Source organism: Lepidothrix coronata, unplaced genomic scaffold (genome assembly GCF_001604755.1).
Source record: "Lepidothrix coronata isolate B3197 unplaced genomic scaffold, Lepidothrix_coronata-1.0 Scaffold202, whole genome shotgun sequence".
Taxonomy (NCBI): Eukaryota; Metazoa; Chordata; class Aves; order Passeriformes; family Pipridae; genus Lepidothrix; species Lepidothrix coronata.
This window is the reverse complement of record NW_016690382.1, coordinates 1465127-1477409: the sequence shown is the minus strand read 5'-3', so window position 1 is coordinate 1477409 and position 12283 is coordinate 1465127. Positions and strand designations below refer to the sequence as shown.

Genomic DNA, 12283 nt, shown 5'->3' with positions numbered 1-12283 from the left:
ATGACCACGTACTAAATGTTTAGTTGAAGCTGCAAGACCCACTGTATTAGATATTTTGCTTGTAAGCCAAAAAGAAAATATAGAGAAACTAAAGAAGCTTTAAGTGATGGTTGCTGTCACAAAATCAGATCAGAAAAAAACCCAAACAAACCAACAAGCAACAGTTTCTACCACAATGGAATACAGCATTTTATTGGTACAGGTTGCAATGTTTCATGGCATGCAGTGCAGAATGCCTCATGATGATGCTGAATGCATTTCATGACCTGGTTTTGGCAGCTTCTGGGACATCCTTTCCATAGGTGAATTTGTGTGCTCTCCTTTCCTCTTCACTTAGAAGCAAGGCACACATTGCAAAACATTGAAGTCCCATCTCATACATCTATTAACCATCTCTGTCCAGTTGTGGTCCTTTGTCCCTCTGATGATGCAAAAGTCAAATGGATATGTTATATATTTACATTTGTTGCAAATTACTAGCTAAAGATTCTTTACATCTGCTATAGATGCTAAGTGCTTTTTTATGTGGATGGATATAGTTAATTGATTGTTCTATGGACAGACAGATTTAGAGAAATAATCACAATAATTCCATATACTAGCTCTGAGTTCTGGATTTTACATTTAGATCTCTGAAGTGTTTCAATGATGAGTCAAATTGCAAGCATAAGTAAATTTCCCTGTGTTTACTATGCATCTGAGGAGGCTTCTAGCATATGTTGATTACAGCAGGTACTTGACATGGAATATTTTGCCCTTATGAAAAGAAGCAAAGGTAAACCCATCCTGCCTCAATTATCTGTCCCATGAATGCACTGAAATTCTACCTGTCCCTCCTTCAGAATCAAGGCCATGTTACAAATTAGCTGTGCACTGAGATGCTGGAACTGTAGAAATGTCTTTTTGCTTTCACTCTAGTAAAAATAAAACTCTAGTTCCAAGTGGTCTATTGTGAGCAGCCCCTCAAATGCATAGGCTCTTTCACTCTCTGGGGCTAAATGTGCTGATCTTAGTCCAGAACCAATTGTTTAAGCATTGTGTTCAATGTCTATTATCCTCCTCCCCCTCACATTGTTTATACCATTGTGTGTTACACTGTATGTGTCTCTTCCCCGGTTTCTTCCAGTTATGCTTTTGCTTTGTTCTGTAGTCTGATAAAACCCTTACAAAGTTTTCACAGAATTTCTAATCTTTATGCTCCTTTGTGTAACCTGTATTTTAATGACCCCATTCCCTCTTTCCCCTACTACTGTTACAATTTTTATTTTCCTGTCCACTTCTTGAGCAGGCTGTTCCATTTCATCATTTTTATCCCACTGAGTTTTCTTCTTTTAGTCAAGCAGTTTTCTGTTCTTCTCTGTAGAATTACACTTTATGACTACCAGGCCATGTGTAGAACAAACAAAGAGAGTAGCGACAGTGCCCATAGCTTGCTGGACGTAAGTATAGCACATTTTCTGAGCACCTTTCCATGCAGCCATCAAAGAAAATTGTTGCAAATATCTCATGGCCATTATAAGCCCATTATTTTGATTTGGAATGTTTACAGCTCTTGGGTTTGTCCCAGTGCATTCAAGGGATGGTTCATTATAAACAAATGCAAGCTGTTAAGCATTTTCGAGTTCAAATACTCACACAATCATTTTAATGCTGGGCCATCATTTCTGAGGTTCTGTCAGGAGATTCTTTGCACCATATGAATCTGCCTTAGGAATTTGTAAATTTGGCAGTAGATTGTGCTTTGTCTGGGAGACTGGAATCACATGTGCCTTTCCTGTATGTAAACAAGTAATTGAAATTAAAAATTGAGGTGGGTTTTTTTTTATATGAAAGCATTGGTTCACTGGCAAGTTGTGCAGGTCAGCGATTTTAGCACTTTTTTCTTCCTGAGTATTTAAAGATGTTATTAAAGTAGAATTTCAATGCATTTAAACCCTTCTCTTGCAATCTGGATACAAACCCTGACCCTCTGCAAGGCCTCATTAGAATCAAGCTGGATCTTGCAAGGGCAACACTTCCTTGTTGCTACATCCTATATCTAGTTAATAACCCCAAGGGTATTTTATAATCATGCATCTGTCTCACTGATTGCTGTAATAATCTATCAGAACTGATCAGGTGGTGTTAGAGTGTAGGTTTTGCATATTAAAAATTATTTTCACAAATAGATGACAGTAATAGCATGAAAAAATTCTCAATTAAAGAGAGCAGAAGCAAAACACTGGTATATTTTACTAGTCTGGAAGAGCTATCTGATAGTATTTTTAAATGCACAGGGATCTAGCTAGAAAAAAACAAGTCTACATATAGTTAAACTGTTGAATAAATATCAAATTCTGGAAACCTCCAAATATATATATATATATATTTTTGCTATGGTTTAATAACTGTGTGCTTTTGGGGATGTTTTCATTTACAAATTTATGTGTTTCTTTTTTCCAAATATCTGCAGATTTGGACTTTATCAGTTTTTTATCCACCAAAGTCTGAATCTGAGAAAAGACCATATTGACATAATAAATACTACGCTGTGCCATGAGACCTAAATTATTAGTGAAATAGAACATGATGCTGTGAAGCATATTTGCATGAAATATCTTAAAACATATTACAATTCTTAGCAAAATACTACCATCCTAAGGCTTGGGGCTTCAGCTCAGTTTGCTTGAGCACTCAGCATGTAGAACTGAAGTGTTTATCTCTTAAAAGTGGGCTCTAACTAAACATATATTGTTCCTAATTAATAATGAATATACTGTTTTATACTAAATCATTTGGCATTATGAAAGCCAAAGTATACAGCAAAGTTAATTACTTGGGCATGAAATTTTAGGTTTTCTTATTTGAAATAAAAATAAATAAGATATCCCATAGGGCTAAAACTGTGTTTTCTTTTCGTCTCTAGGAAAGTCTTGTAGTTCTTTATCTTTTCCTATAAGACAGTGCTTAACAGCTGAAAATCTTTCCTTTCTCAGCTGTTAGAAATTCTACTGGGCCTTTTATGGCACTGACTGACACGAGTTTGTTGCTCTGTGAGTTCTCAGCCATGCAGAGAAACACTCTCTGTGGCCCCCGAAAATTTTAAATGGCTGTTGCTGCTCACCAAAACAGCACTGCCTCAGTGAGTGCTGGCTCAGGACAGTTGAGAATTACTTTAGACATCTGAGTAGTTCTGTTAATATGACTTCTTGTATGTGCCAATATACTCTGTTGATATCTAAAAGAGTCTGCAGAACTTTATGCAACTAGGACACCCTAACACAAATGAGGGAGACAAGGAGAGATTCCTTTCCAAATTTCTGGAAACTGACTTTTCTGCCTGAGTTTCTTTCACAAAAGATTAATCTCATTAATATTCTTTTCAAAAATGAAACCTTCAAAATGTATTAGAAGTACTGTAAACACAGGATTCTCAGGGGATTTGCTGTATTTTTCATGATCCAGAAAAACAGAGGAAGGAGGCAAAAACGTACTTAAAGTGTTTACAGTTGGACCTTCCATATGACACAGATAATCATTTAGGTAAAGTCAAACTTCAGAAACTATTCCCAGCCTAATTAGGCCGAGGTATTGAACAGAGATTTACACTACAGAGAGGAAAGCCTCTGAATTGCAGCCCAAGAAAAGCTCATATCATCTACCCGAGCTGTTCCTTCAGCAATAGCCAGGGAAATAGGAACCCCTAGAGGTTAAAGATTTAAGAATCATTTGCAAAACCTTCCTTTCCCCCTCTGATAATCTGTGTATAAGATCAACTGTGAGAAAAAGGAAATTTCATTACTATACATTTTAATAATTAATATAATAATGTTTCTTCTTCATAAGAAAAAGGGTTGTTTCTCATGTTCCCCATGCATTTGAATATCCATAATATTGTTTTCATATGAAGAATTCAGTTAAGATATAAATGCTGCATGTTTTGCCTTTTTATTAAATGAGTTGCTTCTCTTCAGCCTTATAATGCCTTCTTTGCTGCAGTAAAATGGATTATGACTGAACTTGTCTTGTAAGTAGATTTTATCAGAACTTAATATTTGTATGAATTACTGTATATTTGCAACTTTTGAATATTTAATTATCACTTGTACCTTTTGCATTTTACATGCATTATGCTGCTTTTATTATACAGCTTGAAATATAGTAATATTTGTCAGGGTTTTTTTTCCAATTTTGAATTCTTAAAATCTGAGACAATTTTGGCTATATAAATGCACAGCATCACTTTTATTACGCGGTCTTCACTTGTATCTGTATATCTTTGTTTAGCAGATCACAATATACAGCCCAAATTTATTTTTGTGGTTAATGTTAAATTTTAGATAAATGACTGGCTGTTTGTGATGCTGCTTGGGTGGGCTGTTGTCAGTAGAGAAACTTGGTTGCACTGACTCACTGTATTGTTTGTCACTTCATAAAATTCTATGAGATGGACCTTTTATGGTACCTGCCAGATAAGGTGTGCTCTGGATGTTGCTGAAGTGTTTTATCTCTGTTGATTCTTGTAACATTCCCAGTTAATTCATAATGATCGTTACCTTTAAGAGAGGGTGCCTAAAAAATAACAGAGCAATATTACGTGGAGAAGAGGAAGCCTTAAAATGTGTCATGTTATTAACCAACATGATTTATTATTGTTCTTATCAGAAAGCAGAGCTGCAGATCTCAGTGAATTTTATCTTCGTTGAAATAGAACTGTTTTTTTCCTTATAGTCATTTTGTTTAATTGTAAATTGTATAAGCTTTCATCAAAGTTCAGAATAAGAGTTAAAGAGATTTAACTGAGTGGCTACTGCTAGAGGGCAGAGATTGATCTTAAATGCAGCTTTCAAAGCAAATAGAAGGGAAAGAATTGTGTTAAAATGAGACTGGTGCTTCATGTAACAGCTTCAAAAATTCCAAGAAACTTTCTATGCTTTAAGTCTTGTAGATTCATGGGCATATGATGAACTGGATGGTTTCACATTCTTTACACTTAAAATAAGTGATAGACTGGCACTTCTCAATCCATTCTTCCAAGTAAATCATAGTGTATTTAAGTGGGAAAATGCATTATTTACAATTTAGTTAGAATTGATTAGATAGTGGTTAATCAGTCTTGTCTGCTCTTAGAAATAAAATAGCTTATTATTTGGAAAATTAATGAAAGAAAGTATTTTTATATGTATGCCTGTATTGTAGCCTGGACAGTTCTAGTCCTGTGGCATTTTACTAGAGTCAAAATACCTGCATAATAAAGACATAATGTTCAACAGTAAAAAGAGTATATGCTGCCATACATTGAGAATTTGACTTGGCACTTCAAATAAGACCAATATTTAAATTAATAATAGCTAAATATATGATTTATTGATAGGATTATTTTCAGAATAATTTCTGAGGTAAAATGCAACCCAGTGAAAATATGAGAATAGCAGTAGTTGCTAATCCCAGAGTTATAGTAACATGAATTCCAGTTCTGTTTTAGCTTTTATTTAAAATAGAATTAACGTTATCAAGCTACTGCCAGTTTAGTGTTTTGAAAACATGCTGTGGGATAATGAAAACTCCAATAATTTCTCTAGGTTCCTTGTGGAATTCAATCTATGCAGTTGGTGGCACTCCGATCTAACAGCAAAAGGTAAGTGTAATTTTTTTTCCAGACGTAATGTCAGAAATGTCTAGGTTAAATTGGATTTTTGAAATTTGGATGTGCATAAACTGTTTTAGATTAAATAATAAATATCTGATAATAATAGTTTGTCTCCCATGTCAGCATTCTCCGTTTTGTGAATGTTTCCTAAAACACAAAGGAATTAAGCTCTTCTATGAATAAACACAAAGTGCTTGTGTGTGCTCTATGAATACAGTGCACTGCTGTAATGAAAAAGTTAAAATAGTAAATAATGATTAAATACATTTTTTAAAAACACTTCCCTTCATTCCAAAACAATCTTTGTGATTTTGTTTTATGACACCATTTGAAATATACATTTAAGTGAATTAAAATTCAGTTTACTCAAAATAATTTTTAAAATGTAGAAACTTCATTTGAAATGATGGAATTTTAATAGTTCCCATAAAAATGGGAAGTTTTCAGTATAAGTAGTCTGTTAGATTTTAGCAGACTTTTTACGGCATTTTCAGAAGTTGCTCAGAAGTAAAGGGCTAATTTATGGGAGCACTGCTCTTCAATTGATGATTTCTTAGGCAAATTGTGCTGGTATAATGATTTAAACTGAATTTTTCAGCCTCATATTTGCACATTCCTTTGCAAAGCAGAGGATAAAATTGCTGCTTTAGGCTTCAGTTGATATTTGCATTGCCTGGTATCCAGGAGAAATCATATCCTGTCTGAAGTTTAGATATCAGGAAAATTGAACATACAGATGCCCTGGAATAATCCAGTATTCTCTGGAATAATAAGATGCTCCTAGTATAAAATTTGTCTCCTGGAGCAACCAGAAATTATTGGCAGAGCACGTCAGGCTGCTGCCTAACGTGTGGTAAATGCTGGGTAAGGAACGGGGAGGCTGAGAAGGGTGTCTGCTGGAGGTGAGGGTTTGGTAAGAGCCTTCCGAAAATTTAGGTGCATGAACTTATTCCAGCCTTTCCCACACTGATGTGAACTGCACAGTGCTCTGCAGTGCTGGAGCTGATGCTTCTGAGACACCAGCAATGAGTCTGATGCAGATTGGGTGCCCACACACGGGTAGAGCTTCATGGGAACCTGCCAGGCACTGTTTGCTTTGGGGACTGCTTCCTGACCAGCAGTGCCTACACAGATCTCCTAAAAACCAAGACTAACTTTCCAGTGATTTCCCTAATGATGAAGAAAAAAGTCTCTGACCCTGATGGCTGTGAGGGACAGTCGGGCTTGCTGTGCTAGACCCAGAAAATGCAAACCAGTTGCTGTTCTGCATCTGAAGAGGAATGGCAGGTTCACCAGACCTAGTCCTTGATGTTTGCAGAACAGCACAAAGCATCCACTGTAGGAAACAACTTTTTTGGATTTTTTTTTCCCATGTACTGTACAAATATGCCTCAGTATATCCTGACATGAAACATTCAATGGCACTTGCATTGTATGTTAGGGAAAATATCTTTCAAAAGCAATCCCTTTTCATCTCATGAGAATGAATGTCTGATTTGTATTTAAAGAGTGCACTAACTACAGATGAGGCATTGATAACTTGCAAACTTGCTTTTCTTAAAAACAAAACTGTCATTACAGCACTTTGATGGACAAGCATGATTGAGGAATTTCAAGTTTTAGTTGACAGTGAAGTTTTAATTACACAAGTCACTTGCTCCATTTCTTCGATGAGTAAGAGTATTGAAAATATCCTCTCATCATTGGGATGTCATAACTTTTATGGTATGCCCATATAGTATTGCCCAGCTCCTGTTTGGTTAGATAGCAACAGATAGCTCTTTGGAAACCAGCATGTTTTAGTAAAGCAAAAGCAAGAGATATTTCACAAGAAAGCAGAAGAAAAAAGCACATGCTTAGGAATTATAGATTATATATATATATACAGAAGAGTAACAAATTCTTCTGTAGATGTTATGTTACCACTAAGAGTTTTAATATTTATGACTGCACTTAATGAAATTAAATTTTAAAAATTTGCACCTTTTTTTATTTATTTTTTTTTTTACTTAACGAAGCTCAGGAAAAAGATCAGTTCCTCTAATATGGTAATTGCTTCCCATTCAGTTTGTGACATTAACGGTGTATCACATATTAGGAAAATCCTAGAGGATACACACACACCTGCCCATTTAACAAACCCTACTCTGAAAAGTACTTCTGCACAAGATCTTGTAATCTCAATCACATTTGTAAATGAGAGAGAAGAAACCCTAAACCTTGAACAATCCCATCATCTTCTGGACTCCAGAGAGGTGCTGGAAATCTGATACCCACAAATCTTCGGCAGTCTTTTTGTTACACAAACCACATGTTGATAAAAATGAGGGTAGACCCAAACCACAGGTGATAAATTCCATTCATTCATTACAACAGATAAGGGAAACAGAAGAGAAAGGGAGAAGGTACAGTAGAGCTAGTCAGACAATTTTTAAAAAAATACCTAATACGTGACATACTTAAATATGTCACAGTCATAGTGAAAACTTCAGAAATAACGAAACTTTTCTGACCAACTTTAGTACCTCCTCTGAGGTACTCCTTTTTTTATTCTATACAAAAACTGTGAACAGTTCAGAAATGCACGTCCTGCTGTGTGATTGCAAATGCAGTTGTGGTGGTTCCCTTGCACTGCACAGTGGATGCACCACTCGCTCTGAAACAGATTATCTCCAGTGGAAGATCTGTCCAGCCCAAGAGCCTGTTTAGTGTAATCTATTTTTGTCATACCTCATCTTGTTTTCTCACTTAGCAATTAGTTTAAGATAGGTTTAACACTTGTGCTGATGTGCAAGTATATCTCTGTGTTAAGGAACAATGAAGGTGTGGGGAGGAAAAAGAAAGGGAATGAGGGAGAGGCATTGTCTGACAAATACTTCAGCGTGAGAGTCAGAAGAGCTGCCTTCAGTTCCCAGCTTTGCTGCTGTCCTGTAGTTTGACCTTGAACCAGTCTCATTGCTTTCTGGTACCTCAGTTTCCCAATCTTTAAGATGTAATTAGTGACTCTTTCTTTGTCCTGCAAGGACTTCAGACTAAAGGGTCTTCATTATTAGTATTTTGGGAAACAGATAACATTGGAATTGGGTAAAGTAACTCTTCTACCTCCCCCACCCACCGAGTTATTGTAGCTGCAAAGATTCCCAAGCTGTAATCCAAAACCAATTTGTTTTGACTTCAGTAAAATAATACCAAAATTTTCATCAAATGAATGTAAACTCCTATGAATAAAAGTTAGTGATGCACAGCACCACTGAGACAAAAACGACAGTAAATCCAGCTTGAATCTGCACGGAAAGATTGTGCATATGTAAAGTGGGTTGGCAATGGCTAAAGCATTAATAACTACTTTAATAGTAATGTCTTGCAAAATTACATTCCATGGATAAACTGCTTTTTTTTTTTTTTTTTAATTTAATTGAAAAAACAGTGTTATGCACTGCCTAGGAAATCTCACAGGGTGGCAGAAGCTGAGTAACATTTCCGTTCTCTGTGAGCTCCGCAGTACAGCATCTCACGTTGTTCCCAAGTTTGTGTGCTGTTCTTCCCATGTTAACATCGAGATATTTTTTCCTGTGCCTATAGCGCAGAGGTTGAAACAAACCCTAGAGCCCTGTGACACTGAATATCCAGCTTTTGTTTCCGAACGCACTATAAAGGAGACCACGGGGAATATTGCTTGCGATGACTGTTTCAAGTAAGCCCTTTCAATATATTTTTTTTTTATGCAACTGTTTGTGACAAAGCAATAAAACTGAATTATTCAAGGCTGTGCTGAAGAATGTACAAGTCTGTTATGTTTTGCGTTATGTAATGACCTCTGTCAGGGTGTCATTTCTCTTATTACAGGGGTCATTTAAAAATTTGATGCTCTTAAATTGAAGTGCTGCCTATTATTTTCTGCCAAAAAAAAAAAAGTAAAACCAGTACAGGCTTATGTTAATTTCAAATAGTGAATGCTTTAAGACTTTTCCTATTTGCAGGCAGCATTCTAAGGACATTGTCTGTAAGATTTAGATGCAAAAAGGTAAGTGCTGTTCAGGCTCCTCAGCAGGAGTGAAACCCTGCTGGATACGTTAGGAGTTCCCTTGTGGTGCAGTGAGACCTGTTTGTTTTACTGGAATGCCAAACAGAGTTTCCTTCTTAGAATTATTGGGCTGAAAGAGTGGGAGAGGATTAAATCCATTCTCCAAGTGTTCAGTGCTGGGAAGCTGAGTTAATAGTAACAAATCTCACATGTCAGTGCTGCAATCTTGTCAGTTCTGCCAGTGCTACTGTAAAATCGTCCCTCATAGGGTTAAAAGAAGAGAAAGACTTCAGTGTAGCTTTCCTTCTTCACAATTGAAATGTCTTTTCTCTGCATTTGGTGGCTATGTGCAGTGACATTTTGACTGTAGTTCTGGTACATTGTAATGGAAGTATTGCATAGGTATTGTTTATGCAAATTTTTGTACCTTGAGAAGTCACTTAATTGGATTTCCTTTACGCTGAGTAAGTTGTCATCATAAAGGAGATGAGTATTTACAGCAATAATGTGTCTATCAATATGAATGTCAGGAAGAATTTATAAGTTGAACAAAAATTGTTATAACTCTCTCCAGGCTAAATCAATATGCAATTAGCAAATACAGGTGAAAACTTTGTCACTTTGAAGTCAATAGGTGTGCTTCTGGACTTAGTCCTATTTTTTCTCCTTGATATTTCCAATATTTTAAAACAGGAAATGGGAGTAAGTACAGTGGAGATAAATTTTGAGTGCTAATATTGACTTTTGATTTGCTACTGACCAACTTTTAAGTATAAGAACATTGTTAATGTCTAGTATGAATAATTGGTTTTATATGGCTTTGTGGGATAGAAGTATGAGAGTGCTTTGTAAATTGATGCTCGGGAGCCCTTTAAGCATAACAATAGGTCCCACTGACTGAAAAGTACAAACTCAACAAAATCAAGCCATGTTTTTTCCACTTGACATATCAAATACAATGCAGGTTACACTGCTATGAGTGCTTTGTGCCAGCATTGTAAAATTTAAGCTCCCTTAATTTGTGATAATTTAACACAAGATTACTGAGAAGTTGTGCAACAAATTATCATGCATCCCTTGAGGTGTTCAAGGCCAGGTTGGATGAGGTTTTGAGCAATCTGGTCTAGTGGAAGGTGTCCCTGCCCATGGCAGGGGGGTTGGAATTGGATGGTCTTTAAGGTCCCGTCAAATCCAAACCATTCTATGATTCTGTTTAAATATTGCAAGCAGACATGATTCCATGGAAAGAAGATTAATTTAACAGGACTAGGTTTTCTCAAAGGAGTGCAGATTCTAGTCTGTGTTCTTAGGTAACTTCAGGTCAAAGAACAAGTTTCAAAAATAATACAATTCTGCAATACTTGGAAAGCACCAAGTTGGAAACTGAGTTTAGTGAAAATTATAGTATTTCAAAAATAATGCACTAAGATCTTTTTCATAGAAAAACATTTTGTGTTCCACAGTGGAAAAAAAAATAAAAGAAAACCCTGTAAGTTACAAACTGATCTCAAGGCACCCATTACTTCTCTCCACAAGCAATGGCAAAACCTAAAGAAATAATCCAGAAGAACTATTAGATTCTCATGGGAAAATTGTTCGTTATACCATTTACCCACTGTCATTAACAATCTACAAATTGCATCTAAGATTGCAGACTACATTGGATTCCAAATATTTTTGTTATAACCCAGGACATTTTCCCGCAGAACAGCTCAGGAATTTGACCCAAAGTCCTTTGTAGACCTACATCTTCTGACCCAGTTTTCTGTTTCATGGCTTTAGTACCAATAAATATTTTTACAAGCAAGTGTATTGCTTAATATTTGTAATTTAAGAATGATGGGCTCAATCAGTCAGAATTTAGGTTCAGTCGTATATACAACAAGTCTGGCACTGACACCATGTCCAGTGGTTAATCTGTGCAGCATCTGTTGCATACCAGGCTCTGATTCAGATCCCTTTGAGTCAGTGGGATTATTTTCTGTGTCCTCCTTGAATCACATTATTGATTAATCTGTGATATATAATTGCAAATATTTATTACAAATAGAAAAAAAAGATACTTGTAAATATTTAGCTAATTATACACCCCTTGGGATACTGAAAACCTATTTGAAAGGCACTAGGAAAGTCAGTGTATTGTGAACAGGTTTGCAAACAAAAGCTGTGCAAGTGCTCTGCTTCAAGGAAGTTGTGTCAGAAGTTACTCAAGTCACTGGCTTTTGTTCCTACGACGTCAGGCACTAGCACAGAACCCTTGTCTGAAAAAGGAGACTAAAAACAGTCTTTTAGCAGAAGTAAAAATGATGACTGATATTACTTGAAACCATATCCTGTTACTTAGATAAGGCATTTTGGTGCACAAATACTGTGGTTTTGCTAACAAGGTCACGTAGTGAGAGTCCAAGACTCAGTTTTATTCAGTCCTGGGTGAGCTGTTACTGATCTTATAGGAATACTCTGCACCTCAGTTGCCAAAGTAAACAGTTACCAACTATAGTAATGAAAACTCTCTTATAAACGCTTCCAATCATAAATTTAATCATGAGTGCTTGGATTTAAATCAAAGGGTCCTCAAAGAAATGATACAGTAGAAAGGGCTACATGCTAATTACTTTGTTAATAGGTGT

General features: G+C 36.0%; 1 protein-coding gene across 1 annotated transcript in view; it reads left to right on the top strand.

Moving 5' to 3' along the window:
• The window catches only part of CACNA2D3 (calcium voltage-gated channel auxiliary subunit alpha2delta 3), a 198962-nt gene that overhangs the window by 171249 nt on the left and 15430 nt on the right, over positions 1-12283 (top strand). The window contains exons 22-25 of the mRNA XM_017832359.1: positions 1364-1439; positions 3954-4006; positions 5562-5617; positions 9212-9323. Coding sequence (XP_017687848.1) covers positions 1364-1439; positions 3954-4006; positions 5562-5617; positions 9212-9323 — 297 coding nt within the window. The remainder of the gene's footprint in view (positions 1-1363; positions 1440-3953; positions 4007-5561; positions 5618-9211; positions 9324-12283) is intronic.